This window comes from Heloderma suspectum, chromosome 5 (genome assembly GCF_057233095.1).
Source record: "Heloderma suspectum isolate Gila_16-S chromosome 5, 16-S_ref, whole genome shotgun sequence".
NCBI lineage: Eukaryota > Metazoa > Chordata > Lepidosauria > Squamata > Helodermatidae > Heloderma > Heloderma suspectum.
Window position 1 is genome coordinate 217,780,457 of NC_139462.1, and position 17,116 is coordinate 217,797,572.

General features: G+C 40.3%; 1 protein-coding gene across 10 annotated transcripts in view; it reads left to right on the forward strand.

The window, feature by feature from the left end:
* Positions 1-15,602, forward strand: part of LMBR1 (limb development membrane protein 1) — a 104,123-nt gene extending 88,521 nt beyond the window's left edge. For 3 of the 10 annotated variants that reach the window (XM_084859310.1, XM_084859306.1, XM_084859311.1), the window contains 8 exons: positions 593-673; positions 2,093-2,169; positions 2,394-2,471; positions 3,371-3,444; positions 3,699-3,789; positions 7,198-7,264; positions 10,292-10,453; positions 11,431-12,293. In XM_084859310.1, coding sequence (XP_084715436.1) covers positions 593-673; positions 2,093-2,169; positions 2,394-2,471; positions 3,371-3,444; positions 3,699-3,789; positions 7,198-7,264; positions 10,292-10,453; positions 11,431-11,516 — 716 coding nt within the window. In that variant the 3' untranslated portion in view covers positions 11,517-12,293. Of the gene's footprint in view, positions 1-592; positions 674-2,092; positions 2,170-2,393; positions 2,472-3,370; positions 3,445-3,698; positions 3,790-7,197; positions 7,265-10,291; positions 10,454-11,430; positions 12,376-12,495 lie in introns of those variants that run through there. The other 7 variants (XM_084859301.1, XM_084859305.1, XM_084859303.1 and 4 more) reach the window with 6 other exon arrangements.
* Positions 15,603-17,116: the final 1,514 nt, after the last annotated feature.

The following is a 17,116-nucleotide window of genomic DNA, read 5'->3' on the forward strand; positions in this document are numbered from 1 at the left end:
GATGCGTGGTTGCATGTTTTGAAATGTTACACTACTTTGAAGTATAAAAATAGGCTAGCATTTTAAAATACAAGTAAGGTTGTAGGTTGCGTTGAATCTATGCACTGCTGGTAAATTCATATTGCTTCATGATAAGCCTAGCCCTGGTGTCAGTTTCTCTAAAGAGGCAACACAAGCGGCTGGTCTGGTTAAGAGCTTGTTTCCTTAAAGCACATGTTGCTCCTTCGATTATGTAAATGAATTTGAGACACAATGGTGGTAACATGCAATTGTGTAAAAGTACTTAGCATGAAGGCAAAGACGCGCGTTATTGTGCAAGATGCAGCTATTGCGTAGTTGTCCTCTGGCTTTCTTCAGTATCATTGAGCACTGCTTTGTACTTCATATCATGCATGATTGGAGAAGAAGGAATCTCATTTGACTTCTCAGTGATATCACTGGTATTTGAATAGATCTACTGCAGAGGACATTTATACCTTGTGTTGACCTTTGAACTCATCTGTAGTTCTCATAGCTTGCAAAATAGTTGTGCATTACTTGAGGATTGTTTTGGTAGTCCTAACTAAATGACGATGTCTTTTTTCTTCAATAGGGGTATCTTCCCCAGTGGAGTACAACACAAAACAGCTGGAACAGGAACTGAATAACGTGAAGAGCATGAAGACAAAACTGGGTAATTGCATCAGTCTTTTTGTGTGTGTAATGTTCTGTGTGTATTAAATTCAGTATAAAATAACTTTTTCTAGATGGTGTAAGAGACATGTGTCGATAGATAGGTAATCAAAAGTTTTTTCCAAGACTATCTTGCTGTAAATACCAGGAAGTCTTGTTAACATAACTCTGTCTGCAGTCCTGTAAGTACATATTTCTTGTTTTGAGGTGTTTTCTTCAGTGTTTTGTTGATTCATGTTCCATCTGTTTATGGATGGATATAGCGACATAGTCACTGTAACATAAAAACAGCCTTGCTGAATCAGACCAAAGGCCTGTGCAGTCCAGTATCTTGTTTCCTGTAGTGGCCCACCAGGTGCTGCTGGGAAGCACACAACAGCACATGGAGGCAACCGCATCCTCCCGCTTGTGTTCACCATGAGCCGGTACACAGAGGCCTCCGATACTGCTTTTGATACTGGAGGTAATATCTACCACTGACTAGTAGCCACTCCTTGGATTTGTCTGATCTCCATTTAAAGCCATCTAAATTGGTGGCCATCACCACAACTTATGGTAGTGAATTCCATAGTTTAACTATGTACTGTGTGGAATAGCACTTCCTTTTGTCTGTCCCGAATCTTCCACCTTTCAATTTCATTTGATGAGCTCAGGTTCTAATATGAGAGGGAACAACTACTTTCTAGTGAAGTTCCACTAGTATTTGCAGGTGGTTTAAAGTTTGTGGCTTATTTGCCAAGGAGCTTTGCTTTTGGAAAGTTGTATTGTTTTTTTTTTAATAAATACATCTTACAGTCCTGGGATGCTATGCCGACTGTTTTTTTTTTTTGATGTGATGGTTGTTTCATACAAATGCTGCTTCCATATGAAAATAAAGTAACCTAAAATAAGATGACCTAAACAGTCAAGCAGAAGCTCCATGTGATGTAGCTGTTGTTAAAGTGTGTACCATTTCAGATTCCAAGCAGAGGACCAAATATTTTGAATGCTTCCCTGCATAAAGTACTTGCATACAATGCCAGCTTATATGAGGGAACATTCTGGAGAGATGGGTTGTAGTGGCTGATGCCTTCAAATGTTTGTGAACCGCCCAGAGAGCTTCGGCTATTGGGCGGTATAGGAATGAAATGAATAAATAAATCCTGTCCATGCCTTCACTGATCATTCTTGAGGACAATTTAATAATGTGTAGAGTATGCATGTGCAGTTTACTCCCTAGCAGGGTAGGATAATTGTTCTACGAGTAAACCACAGGTAGACTAGGGTTTCCACAGTGGTCCTGTTTACAGTATTCTTGGGACCGCTTTTAGTTGTGTGGTTGAGATTCATCTGAGAGAGCTTCTAATGTTCAAAATAAGAAAAGACAATATTTATCTCGGGCCACCTTAAGATAGCAAGTTTACTTATTTTCCTCTTAAAGAACGACGGAAAAAGGCTTCTGCATGGGAGAGGAATCTTGTGTATCCAGCTGTAATGATACTGCTGCTAACTGAAACGGTAAGCTCTAACTTCCTCCCATTACTTAAAACCCACCTGTCCTCTTGAGGTTAGTGATCTGTTTCATGTACATGTGTAAGCTGAGTGTCAGAAATATAAGAAATTGCTGTTTCTTTGTCTTTCTTCTCCAATACAGAGAGAACTTTTCCGTTAAACCTAAAAAATGCTCATTGATGTGAAATACAGCCTTCACTAATGACTGGATGTTTTTGCTTCTTTTGTAGGCAATCTCAGTCCTCTTAGTTGCTTGCAATATTCTTCGCCTATTGGTTGATGAAACCGCAATGCCAAAGGGGTCAAGGGTAAAGTATTTTTTGTGTGTGATTTTAACTGCAGCACAACCAGTACGTGTCTACTCAGAAGTAAGTCCCATTGTGTTCAATCGAGCTTAGTTCCAGGAAAATGGGTGTAGAATTGCAGTCGTAGAGGCCTGTCTTTAAAGGAAAGAATTCTGTCCCTGATTGATAGTAGTCATGCAGCCATGTTTTCACATAATATCCCTTCTCAAGGGTGCTTCACACATGCTTTGGAGTATGGAACACATCTAAATAGAATAACAGCAAAACTCTTAGAAATGGTCTGAAACAACAGCACGTGCGCGCAGGTTAACAATGGATTTTTTAGACGTCACCATAACAGTTCCCACTGCTGAAAAAAAGCTGTTCAAAATGTCTTGCCTTTTTAGCAGCAGGAACCGCATCAGCAACAAGTTTAAACCAAGCTCCAGTTGTGCACACAGTTCATCGTTCTGTTCCTATCACTTCATTAGATTGTGGCTGTTGAGGCTTTTCTATTACTGTATTGAATGGTTTAGAAAGAGGTGTATTTGTTGTAGTAATTCCACTAGCCAACAGGACAAATTGCTTTTAATATTCCCTCGATTCCCTGTACAGCGACTTCTGATTGCCATCAAGTCATTTGGGCATTTTGACATTTGTTCTGAATGCCCACAATGAAGTATTTGAATGGAGCTCATATAGGTAAAATAAGAATTATATTTTGGAATGTCTGGTTCATATTTATAGTCTTGACATTCTGTGCAATTCTTAATGGTTAGAGATTCGCTTAGCATAAAAATTATCAGAATAAGATTCTTCATAACACTTCATTTTTAGTACTTTTGTCCAAAGCGCTAAGCTTTTGTGTAGGCCAAAAAGAATAGCACTCTCTGTGTAATACATTTTTTTTTCAATTCTCTCAGGGGCCTGGCATAGGAAATGCCTCTCTATCCACGTTTGGTTTCGTGGGAGCAGCACTCGAGATCATTTTGATTTTGTATCCTTTCTTTCAGTAGACGTTCCTGTCTGTTAACAAGTATTCTGTCTAATTTTCTGGGACGCTGCTAATTTACTAAGATGCTTGCCTAGAAGAGAGAAAATGACAGGTCAGCCATTCCCATGCACTCAAAAGTGGCTGTTGTTTCTCCCCCCCCCCTCCCCCCCCCCCACACACACTTTGTGGTGCTTAAGACTTCTAGGAGTCTGAAACTTGCATTCTTTAGGGGTTCTTTTTTTCCTTGATTCTCACAGCTATCTTATGGTTTCCTCTGTCGTTGGCTTCTATAGCCTACGCTTTTTTGGAGATTTCATTCCCAGGAAGGATGACACAACCATGACAAAGGTAAGTAAACGTCTGAGATGGTTATGCCTTCTTCCTTCTCCTTGTCCATTTCTGCCATCCAAGACAAACCTGACTTTCTCCAATGGTAATTACTCTGGTTCATTGGTGGTGATTAGTATTTCTAACTTGCGTAAACAGACTGGAAGATTTTCAGACTGCTGAATGGGACTGAGGCAGAGAAGAAGGAAAGCAAGAAATGATGGGCTCTGTTTAGTTTGGATGGCATCCATACACTTGGGAAAAGCCTGGAATTGTTAACTAGCCATAGAAAATCTGGTGAAGGGTTTTCTCCCCTCCCTAAAGGGAAATGTATTGCTAATGTGTAACTGTGATTGTGCAAGCTCTACTTTAAGGGCATGTTTGAAATGTGAAGAATTTGGTTGCTACAAGTAGTTCAGGAAAATTCATTCAATTTGAATAACTAAATAGGAACTGGTTCTATTGAGCAACACTTTTCATTCTGAGGCTACTCTGACTTTCCAAAATATCTATGGTGGCTTTAGAAGAATTAGACATACATCAGACATACTTATTAAAAAGATATTCTCATATACAGAGCAAAATATGCAGCCAGAAACTTATACATTTTTGAGATTTCCCTCTTTCTTTCTTTCTTTCTTTCTTTCTTTCTTTCTTTCTTTCTTTCTTTCTTTCTTTCTTTCTTAAAGGTCTTTATTGTATTCCAAGAAGTGGTGGAGTGGGGTGTGGGGATGGGGGTGGGTTGGATTTGCTTTCATCTTGCCAGGAATTCTTGGAAGTGGGAAAGTAAACAGTATAGAAGATCCTTGATTAAAACTGTTGAGTAGTCCCATTATGTTTGCTCAGCCCTTTCATGTACAGCATTTTGGAAAAAGAAATTGTAAGCCAATGACATGCACTTAGAGCTTTGCAAATTATTTGTGTTTAGACTCCTTTAGGAGGGAGCCCTCAAGATTGTTGTCCTCTTTGATGGAATAGCGCTTTAATGTTGTTTACTTATTCCAGCTATTTATATCTCACTTTTCAGGATCAAAATATTTCAAAGGTGGCTTACAAGTAACATCAAAATACATTTTAAAAAACAAGGGCAGTTGTTGGTAGATGTCCCTGTGGGGGGAAGGGGACACTCCAGCTGGAGCTGGTCCTGAGCTTGTCTTTGCCTGCCTGCCTTGCTCTCTATCTTCATATTAGCATAAACTGTAGGGTTTATCTCTTGCACAAAACTGTATGTATACCTAGATTCTGGTGTATATTCATTGTTACAAGTTAATAATGCGTTGTACTGGTTTATTTGCATTGCTTTGTCTATTTTGAAAATGTAATAAGAATATTGGGGTTTTTTTTAAGCCACCGTGAAATGAATATGCAAGAGCTAATCTGTGCCTAAAGGTTTGATAAGGGCAGCTATGTATTCATATCTTTGCAAAACTGAAGAAAGAAATGAAGTCTTCAGTTCAATTTGCACCTATTATATATATATATGCTCAGCATCATTACACATTTAAGTTGTCCATCATTAATGTATCAATCCTGAACATGCAACAGCTTCTAGGTGTGTCTTCTAGTAGTGGCCTTTTGTATTGTACCTATTAGATTGTGAGCCTGCGGGAAGGAACTGTCTTATCTTTTATTCTCTGTACAGTGCTTAGACCATTTATTTACTTTATAAGTTGGGAAGCTTATGGTTTTCATTTCCTCTGTGTTTTGGAACAAACTTAGCTGATTCACACCTAACAGATCAGGGCTCGGATTAGAACATATACTGATTAGTTCATAGTTCTAGGGACATTTCTGCCACATGTTGAAACTACCTACAGTTTTATGAGGTGGTCTGTAGGCTGCCTTTAAAAAAAAAATTCTTTCTTTCTTCTTCGCAGTTTCTTGGAGCAGCTTGAAAGTGCAGTGCCTGCTGCTGGGTTAAAATGCTTGTGAAATTGCTCCAGGAAGCAGGTATATGTCAGCATGTGCTGTTCCTTCCTGGGTATTTGTACCCATGTACCAATGGGAGCAGCCATCTTTTTTTCTGTACAGTTACCAGGACGCGACAACACGTGATGGCATACAGCTGCTTCCTGGAGCAATTTCTCAGGCATTTTTAACCCACACACCAGGCACCATTCATTTTACCTACCTGAAACTTTATAAAAAGAGAGAGGAAAAAATAAGGGCAACCCTTGAACCTCCTCCTAAGTACTTATTTAAAAACACACACACATAATTTTAAATTTAGATTTGGTTTCACTTCAGATGTTTTAAGATTTTTTCTAAAATAAAAAAATGGATGTAATAGTGAACACATGTGAAATGGACACAAACCAGATGAAGTCCATTCTTTCCTTCCCTATTTATAAGTCTATAATGATGATGATGTGCGCGTTTAGCCACCACCCTACTCTGACACACAAGAAGAAACCCATTACTGGTTTTTGGCATCCTTCTTTTGCCCTGGAAGTGTTCTCATAGGCATTCAGATTCCCTTGAGTTAAGAAACAAGGCCAACCTGCTGTTCATTTTGACACAGAGACTAAATGCAGTTATAACTGTTGGGGCATAATAATAATGGGTCATCTTGGATGCAGAGATGTTGGAAACCTGAACCTAATTAGCAGGTGCCTGATGCCTCTCCAGTTGGACTTGCTGCCATAACCAATACAGTTATGTCTAAAAGCACCTATGACCAAAATTGGTGCTAAGATGCTTTCTTTATGTTTGTATAATACAGTATATGCCAACTTCCAAAGTCCCTGAGATTTTTTGGGAAGTTTCAGAGCAGGCGGGTTTGTCTGGTTTACAGCACTACTGAAGCAGTGCAGTAGAAGCAAGAGGGCCTAAACCTTTGGGATGGGCAGGCTGTAAAATAAATCAGTAAAAGCTGATGTGTTTTGCATGCTCCAGGAGGGTGCAGTCCTATGGGGATAGTCAGCCGCCTCCGAACTCGAAGGCAGCCGCCTATCCAGTGCAAGGTGGACGGAGCGTGGAGGGGATCTTCTCCACACTCCGGCCATCCTGCATTTGTGGCTAGATGGCCAACTTTGGCTGTCAAACCAGGGAGCGTCGGCGTGGGGCTGGGGTATGGACGGACACCCGGCAGTGCATAGGAAGCATCGTAATGGCACTTCCACAGTCACCTCCCCTCCCTGCCCTCAGGAATGCCCCCTTTTCGGCCATTCTGCACTGCGCTTACGCGTGCGGACCTGGGGATCAACCATGCCTCCTACGAGGCGGTGGGGGGTGGTAGGGAGTTGGGCTACTGGGAACTGAGCTTGGAGCACTGGCTCGGAACTTGGTTCCCAGAAACTGAAAAATCCTATGGCTGTCTAGACACTGTCTAGTGGCCATAGGATTGTGCCCTTAGTAAACTTAGCAGTTGCTATTGAGAGCTCATCAAAGTCATTGTTTTTAATTGAAATAGCATATTTTTCCCAACAGATAATTGGGAACTGTGTTTCTATCTTAGTCCTCAGTTCAGCTTTGCCAGTTATGTCAAGAACACTGGGTAAGTTTTATTTAGAAAATCTTTATTGAATTGTTTTCCATTTGATGTTACTGCTATAGAACAGTAAATTGATTCAGTCATATTTTTTTAGAAGAGAAAATCTAGGTACAGTGTGAGCGTCTTAATGAAACAGCTCTTTGTACACAATACACAGATTTCTTAAGCCAATGGAGACCCTGATCATTCTTCCCATGTCAGCGTATCACTACTGGGGTTACATACATATAGGCAGCAATGTTCTTGGTCCTGGTGAGTCTGTTGCACTGGAGGTTTGGGGGAAAGACTCTGGGAAAAGTCAGCAAATACTTGCTTGGTGGCACCCCACTGCCTTCCATAGTGGCTTTTACTCATGCAAGGAGGAAATCTAGGCAGTGAGAATTCTATATTGGCCAGCCCTGGGGATTGGGTCTTGACAACAATTGTTTGTTAAAAGAATTTCTACCCTCTCTTCAAGGTATTTTTCTGCCTGGGCCGGCTAATGAAGTATTAAAAAAGAATTTGTTAAGGAAACATTTGCTCTTATTGACTGGTCCCAGTTAGCAACCTAGCAGCTTTATTTTGAACTAATTGCAGTTTCTGAGCAGTCTTCAAAGGCAGCTCTACATACGGTGCATTAAAGCAGTTATAGCTGGAAGTTACCAGAACAGGGATAACTGTGGCCAAACACTCGCTGGCCAAGAGGGGCTGCAGCAGCTGAAGGCACTCTGTGTCACAGAAGATGTTTGAATTTCCAGTGACATTTTGATCAATTAATACCCCCACACTACAAGCCTGATGCTTTAAAGGAAGTCAACCGATTGAACTTCACTTGCCTGGTTAGACTACCCACCTGCTGTACCTTCAATGTATTGCCCCTCATTCAGTCATCATCAGTCCCAGATAATGATTCAACAGTTCCACTGCATCCCCTCAGTCAGGTGGAAAAGGAGAGAGATGGTTGGGTCCTCAGCCTAAATCCCCAGATGACTTTACTTAGTGGTTTCATGTAGATGTTGAAAAGTGTGGGAGACAAGATAGAACCTTGTGGGACCTTACACCCTAATGTCAAAGAACTGAGCAACAATATCCAGAATTAATAGGATCACAATCTTCTGTCCTTCTCAGATGTCAGGGCAACCAAAGGATTTCAGTACTGCAACCAAATTGAAAGGGATATAGATAATCATTCTTGTAAAAGAGCGTAGTTGGAAAACCAGTGAAGTGCAGTGGGTAGATCTGGATGTGGGTGGCCCAGCTTTGGGCTCCTTCATAGCCGTGAACCTAATTAGTTTCTGAAAAGCCACTTTCTCTTAGCCAGAATAAGAGATTGTTTGTATAAAGAAATTATTTGTATAGCATATGGCCTTTTCATTGTGATATTTGAAAAGCAGCTGCAACCAATATGTTTTCCCTACACCAGTGCAATCCAGAAACTACAGATAGTTTAGGATACAGGTGCAAGGACAACTTGGGCTAGGTGGTAGGATCATACTTGCCTGTGCTGAAAGAGGCTGCACTGGTTTCTAGTCAGTTTCTGAGCACAGATCTCTTAGTTTCTGACCTTTTAAGTCATTTGCAGGCTAGGACTGCCTTTCCCCAGATAGTCACTTGAAGATACTGTCTGAGCTTCTCCCGTGGGTTCCCTGGCCTTCTGAGAAATGGCAGGTTGTGACTGAAGACGGAGCCTTTGTCCCACCCCCAAAATGCCTTCCCAAGGAGGTTTGCCTGCTGCCACATCTTTTAGATTTTCTTTTTAGTCTTCTGAGCTTCTCTAGACTTTTTAAGAGGCATGGTGTATAAATATAATGAGTTAATGTAATGAGAAATCTAAATGGAAAACATTTTGTGTTAATGACTGGAAGCTGCTGATTAACTCTTTGGGATTTTTGTTAGACTGATGCAGAAAATAGTATCTAGGACTCAGAAAGAGCTATTTTAGGCACACCTAAAGGCTTTTGGGCAAGACTGGTGGTAATTTTTAGTTTTCTTCTCTTTAATGAGCAGATTCCTGTGCCATTTCACAGCATGCTGATGTGAAGATGAACTGTTGGTAGAAAATAGAAACAGAAAGAATAATAAAAATTAATATAGTAATTTTATATATAGAAATATATGCTTGGTGCAGTTGTTGCTGCGCAGAAAACAAATTAATGACAAAACTCCCTAGTTTCTTCTCTGAGGCCCACAAATGAAATTCCTATATCGTTTGCCATAGAGATAAAGGGAAGAATAAAACAGAAAAGATGAACAGTTAAAAACACAGCTAACAAATGTGCAGACACAGCTGTCCAAACAGGATTAATAGAGTGTATTAGGGTACAGTGAGTCATGTTGTGCTTTGCAAAATATCAACATGCACCATATTAGATGTTATGCCCAGTGGCACTGGATAGATGAAAAGAGAGAAAGAAGTTAAACAGATTCATAGAAGCTTTTCATAGTATTATAAAGCAGGTTTCTGGATGATAAAAGCCGCAAGGCTGTTGCTGTGATGGGAAAAGCAAATGGGAAAATTAATTCACCTGTTTTAAAACAACTCTTAATCATTTATTTGAATGCAAGATGGAGCTTTACAAGCATTGCAGCATTGTGTCAGTGGCTTAAGAAGTTGATGACATCGTGTTCCTTTTTGAAATGGCTTGGAAGACATTGTGCTGGGCAGGTTTTCTGAGCTTGTTTTCAGATCTTTCCTTTATTCTTTTGCTTGGCTTGGATGATTCCATCATTGGCCCTTGTGGAATAAACAAGGAGTCCTATTGCTGTGACAAATCTTTTTTTTCTGTTCCAGTGGGCATATCTTAGAATTCAAAATACTGATGTAAAGTAAAACATACAGTCTTAAACCAAGTAGTGTCTTGTTTAAAATGCCATATAGCATTTTTAATAATGTATTAATGTAGCTTTAATAATGATCACCAGTGATTCAAGTTATGTGTAAAGAGTTATGCACAAAGTACTAGGATATCTTTTTTCATAGTTAAACAAATATCACCCTCAATCTGACATTTTTCTGAAACAATCATGTTCCTCTTCCCCTCCTTTCTCCAGGCATTACCAGGTTTGATCTCCTGGGAGACTTCGGAAGGTTTAACTGGTTAGGAAACTTCTACATTGTGCTATCCTACAATCTGCTTTTTGCCATTATGACAACCCTGTGTCTGGTTAGAAAGTTCACCTCTGCAGTTAGAGAAGAGCTTCTCAAAGCATTAGGTAATGTGTTCTTTTCCAATTGTGTTATTCATATTTTACATGATTTAAGTTTAACCAATCTTTCTAGAGTTATAGCGACCAGATTGTACTAGGGAGAATAATATAACTGCTATAGGTTTCCAATTTTCTCATGTGAAACTTGGGTCAGATCAACTATTCAGGGTGCAATTCTATGCATGTTGAGACAGAAAAAAGTCCTACAACTCCCAGCATCCTCCAGCCACCTATGCTGGCTGGGGGATACTAGAAGATGAACTGTTTTTTCTGTCTCAACATGCATAGGATTGCACCCTTGCACCTACCCGTTATGGAAAATATATGTGGAGAATAGTTCTGTGTTGCTTGAGTTGTCCCATTTTTTTCCCTGGAAGAAAATTATTTACTTTATTTGTTACATTGGCATCCTGCCTTTCTACCAAATTGTGCTCAAGGCAGATAGCAATAAAATGAAAGTAAACGGCAAAATAAATGTGCAAACCAGGCAGGTAAAACACACCAATAAAATGAATAAAAGTAACAAGCAGTTAAGCCAATTGCAGCATATTTACAGTATCCGTAATGAGTCAGTTTATAAGGAGATGGGGCTAGACTGCTCTCCTTAGGCAAAGAGCTCCAGGGCCTGGGAGCAGCCACCAAGAAGAAATTCCCGAGTTCCCGCCAGACTTGCTTCAGACTTCAGCAGGACAGAAATAAGGGGCTCTCCTGAGGATCTTGAAAACCCAGGCTGGCTCATATGGGAGTGATGACTAATAGATCATACCTTATATCATGATGTTCTGCGTTTCGCCACCATCAGCAGCCAGTGACATGGAGCAGGGGCGAGGAAAGGCAAACTTTATAAAGTTGTAACATGAAGTATGTTCAACTAGGCAGTAGGAGAGTTCATGTATTTGAACAGTGACTACTGTGGTTTTAAAAACACCCATACCTGTCAGAAATGAAACAGAAATTTTACATTGACTTTCTCTGTTCTGCAGGTTTAGACAAACTTCATCTTTCGCACAATGCAAGAGACTCTGAGACAGCAAAGCCCTCTGTAAATGGGCATCAGAAAACACTGTGAAATGTAGTTGGTAGACTTGTACCTTCCAACTTCATGGCATTCCTGTCACCTCATTGCACTTGTTTTTGTATGCTTTTACTTCTTTGTATATTGGGTCCACATTGATAACAATGAACTCAATGGGTGCATCAGACTGTACTCTTTTTCCTTGGATTGGTCCGTGTTAATTACTGTGTCAGCTGGTGCAGAGATGGATGCATCTTGAAACCTGGAAGCTGAAAAGAGAACTGCATTCCACTTTGAAGAGACCTCCGTATTGATCTGTCAGCATACAAGGCAAAGAATCTTCTGTGCATAAATGCCTTGCTGAAGGATGAGGCTGGGAGCTTGAGCTGAACCTTGCTAGTTGAAATGACAAACCCTCCACTGGAGTTGTTGCTTTTCCAATAAGATGGCATTATGAAAACTGACATCTTATAGAGAGCGCAGTAAGGTCCAGAATCAATACATTAATCTGCTTATCCTACCAGTTTGCACCATGATTGTACCTAAGATACCAACAGTTCTTAATTCTAAATGACAAACATCCCTGCAGTGACACAACTTCCATCATGACTCATGAATTATGTAGTAACTTAATCCTACACTGCAGTGCTAAACATGAGCTTGGAAAACAGAGTAATTTCACAGACCTCTGACCATTGTGTACATAACTGTGCATATGGGATATGTTAACAATATGGCAGTCACAGACACTACTAAATAATGTGCGCAGAAAATTCTGTTGATCCTGTTCTATGTGATGTCACCTACATGCATAAACAATGAGAAAAGGAGGCAGTTGCTTATAACTTCACAGGTGTTGTCTTAAAATGACTGCCTGCTTCTAAGTGTGCAGTGCATTCTAGCTCATTGAAGCGTACCACTTTTTCATTAATTCCTTTAGGGTGCAATCCTATGCATGTTTAGACAGAAAAAGTCCTACAATTCCCAGCATTCCCCAGCTACCATGCTGGCTGGGGAATGCTGGGAATTGTAGGACTTTTTTCTGTCTAAACATGCATAGGACTGCACCCTTAGTTGTTGATTATATATGAACCTATGTCTTTTTTTGAAAACAAGTAATTGAGCTAGCAGATTACCCTTGTAAAGTTTTTTAGAATGAAAATTTAGATTCCTCTCCAGGGATTTAGATATGGTATTGTTAACAGAGCATGAAATTTTCTTTGATATTGCCACACTTCTGAAGTTTACAAATCCTATGTGTGACATATAAAGCTGAAGGAAATTAAAATTGAGTTTATTAGCTAACATACTGTGAGTAGAGGTGGGTAGATTGTAACGACCAGTGTGGCTATTCACTATGTAACATTGCTGAAAGATTGTAGTTGGATGAAGTGACACTGGTCATTTTATAGGTTTGATCAAATAAGATTAACTGGAACTTTGCAACTTCAAGCATTTCACCTCAGATTCAAAATATCAGTATTATGTTAACCTCGGTAAATCCAGGGCCTCTAATTTAAACTGGGTTTTGATGTCCAGATAGCCTAGTGTGTTTTCCAGCTTCTTAAGAAAGATCAAAATGTTATTTTCATTAGGATTCAAAGCATGTTTTTCACTGCTTCATTTCAGTGTGGATTTCTTGGATATCAGAAACTTACTGCTTAGCTTTTACACACATACTTATACAAATTAATTTTGCTTTAAAATTTTGGAAAGTAAATAGATAATAGCAATTTTACTAACATAGGCAGTGGACATGGTATATACTTCATGGGACAAATTCCAGGAAATGGAATAAATTGTAACGGTGGCCATTTGCCACAGTGGAAGTTGTAGATGTAATCAACTCTGTCTTCAAATGCTGAAACCTCTGTTTCAGTTTGAAATGCTAGCAACCTTAGGATGGATTTGGATGTCTCTTACCCTGATGAAATTGCTTAACTATATTTTTAACCAAGTTAGTCATCACATGAGGCAGTCCCTACATGCTTTTTAGTAATCTGACATCTCCACTTAACACCAGTAATATGCAGACAGAAAATGTACATCCACATATACCCTTGGTTGAAGAGTGGACTGGCACAGCCAGTTTATCGCCGGAACTACTGCAGTTAAGACATTGAGCTGGTTTGCATGATCAAGCAGCCCACAGTGGGTTGTTTAAGCCATGGTATGTGCTGGCCAGCATTTTGCATATTCAACCCCTGACTGGGGGTTGTGTTGTTTGAACCCAGCCATCGTGGGTTATGCGAACCCTATAACAGACCATGGGTCAAGAGGGAATTGCTTAACCCTTGCATAACCCATGGTGGCTGGGTTTAGAGGACATAATAATCCCTGATTGAGGGTTGAACATGCAAAACGCTGGCTGGCACATGCGAGAACTGGCACATGGTGGGTTGTTTTGATCATGCAAACCAGCCTATTGCTCAGGTTCACAGATGCTGTGGTGAGCCACAGCACTCAAGATTGCATATGGAACCACCGTTCAGGCCTTGTAGCGTGCAAACCTGGTGAACCCTCACATAACCCTGGCATAACCCATGTTTGCACGACATGACAAGCCGAGCGGGGTTTCATATTCAAAATGGGGCCCACGTGTGCTGCAGTCTCACCATGGATTAAATAACCCATGGGCTGTTGAGTCATGTGAACAGCTCCATTCTTGGATCCAAGTAGGGATGAGTTGTTCGAAAGAATTTGTGACTCCATGGCTACCCTGCTATATACAGAAAATAAGATTGTGAATTTAATCAAGGATTTGTTATAGGCACCTGTTTCCTCTTGAATTCACCTGTGGGATGTTTGCAAAGGGTACTTGGTGGTGGTGCTGTGGGGGAAGAGTGGTTGAAGCCATCCAAATTCCTCAAAGGTAATAACACATCAAGAGCAATCAATCCAGATTTGGGGAGAGCAAGAGGGATCGCCTGTGTGGAACTTGATTAAATGAAGAGTTAATTCACTGGGAATGGATCCAGTACACATTCCTATTCAATTAAGGAGAGTTGTACAAGAGAGGAAATGCTTTCCTTGGTCATCCTGGATTGGTTAGCATTCATGATACATTGAGAAAGGTTCCCCACCCCTCCCAAATATGTGGTTTCACTACTGAAGTCTCTACCTAAGTAACAGTAACTTCTGGGATCCGCTGTACTTTTCAGACCATGAACTGGCATGTATCTAGATATACCTTAGGAAACCTTTTTCATGTCCAACTAGGAAAACTGGACTGTCTTGAACCTATACATCTAGTCTAGTATGTGTCTAGTTCCAGTACAGCAGTCTGTTTCTTATTGGTACAAAGAATACATATGATCTTTCACTTTGTGAAATTTAAATAAAGTCAACCTCAGCTATTACCCCTCCCCAAATATGCACCCATGCATTTATGAGGCACTACTGTGGAAAAGGATACGAGACAAGAGAACCGGGTGTGTGTGTGTGTGTGTGATTTAGTACCTGTTTCCTCCAGCTAGAAATGATATGGTATGTGATTGTCTCCTTTGTTTCTTTGCCTTATCCATGTGAAACAGCCATTTTATTTCCTAGTGCAAACTATTCTACAAATGAGGTTTATTTTCAAGTATGCTAAAAAGCCCTAATCATAAATAATTAAAATTTATAAAGGCTTACATGTGTTTTAAGTAGGAGTTAGTAATTCATTGATGGATATTGGCAATGCATTTCTAGCAGCTTGGGTCATGAAGAGTCAAGTGTTCTGTACTTTTTTAAGGTACAAATAGCTTTTCTTTGGACATCAACCATGTGCCTCATTTATTGTGAGGCTTAAGCACAAATATGCTGTTCTTGTATAAATTAGGTATATAACAAACCAGACCAAAACCGTATGTTAAATGTTTGAAGTGAGCCACTGTTTGGCTTTTTTCCCCACTGGTTGATAGCACAGTGTGTTAACACACCATGATAGATTTGCTGTTGCGAAGTCTGAGCACACTTACTATAAAACTTTTAAAGTTAAATTGAAGTGGACAGAGGGTTAATTCCCAAATTAGATTCGCTAGGACACTTTTGTTTACAGATTGTAATTTCATGTTTATCTTCACCTTTCTTCAGTATCTTTTACACAGTTGCCTGTTTTACAGTGTCGATTAAAGGATTTGACAAGATGTTCTTGTACAACTTGGTTCAGAGGTGTCTCATTCAGATCAGTCTTCGTAATGGTGCATCTCGGTGCAAAGAGCAGAGTGTAAATCTCTTCAGTAGACTTCAAATACTTTGGGATTAAATTTGACATGGTAGTACAGCCTGAGTTTCAGACCACCTCACAGTTGTTCCTGTACTGATGCGAGATTTTTCTTTGCCCAGCAAGGGAGCCTTGGCGATTTCTTCAGAAGAAATGGGAAGTGGTAGCAGTGAAGCAGTAGATGAAGCCTTGTGAATAGGTGAGGTTTATGGGCACCAGGATACTTCTGGGGCCAGGTGTGCTCCTCATTAAATCTATAAGAATCAGTCCTGGACACGTGCTGTTGATCTATCCTGAACTTTTTCTACCTAAGTGGAGGATGGATGAAAGTATATCCAAGTAGTGGAAGACATATATGCTTTTTTTAGCAAGTGGTGTGAGGGTGAGAAGGGTTTTGAGTTGGACTAAAGCAACTCTTGCCTCATTTGTCTGGACAAGGGTCATTATTGTAGAACCTTGAAAATACTGCTAGAAATTTAAAAGGCATCTGAGTTTCAGGCACAGCATCTCCACATCATCGGTGAGCTGCCTTCAACTTGACTGTCCTATTCTTGCCTCTTGGTAAGTGACCTTGTTGTTCTCCCATATCTAGGACTGCACAAAATCCATAGAAACAGAAACTTATCTATGCAGATAACATCCTGTACTCCACTGTCACAGTAGGAGACTGCCCACGGGTCATGACTTCAGCTACTGTGGGTGTAACTGGTCACGTTCCCTGATTGTCAGACGAAATTGAGATGAAAGGCACTGGCCCCATCTCCTCACACAACGTCTGAAAATATACCAGGTTAGTGAGTGTGGTAGCACTCCTACTCTTCCAGAGCTCTTTAAGAAATTCTCCCTGGTCTGCATGGGTGCTTTCCTATATGCTGTGACCACAGAAAACCCACTGGAAGCCCAACAGTCACCAGTAAGCAAGTATTTTTGTTCAGGCGTTTTACTTGGATCACAAAACTTTTGTATAGCACCCTGGGTGCCAAGGTGAGGCCTAGTGAAAGAGCCTAGTACTGTTACTTTTCCCAAGTGCAGTGGAGAAAATAGTGATGGCTCTTTCAGATGGTTTTACCTGATGTGGTATGTAGAGGTAGGCTTTTGTGTGGTTAAGAGAGGTGAAAGGATTGTCCTGACATGCTGAGGGGGAAGCATTCGGTCATTAACCTGATCTGTTTTGTGGGGAACTTAACTTTTTTTGTGGGAAAGGATGGCTCTGATCTCCCCCAAGGATTTGCATCTTATAGTCCCACCATCAGTAATCAGGTAGCAGCTATAGGACTCATGTGCAAGTATTCAGCTGGTGACGCGAAGGAATTGCAAGGCTAACAATCTCTTAATGGTTTGAATTTGGTGAATTGCTGAAATAGGCAATATTATTTGTCTGGATTGCTAGATCCTTAAGAGAGAATTAAATGATCCCTCAGATTGCTTAAGAACATGGGGGCTGAGCCTT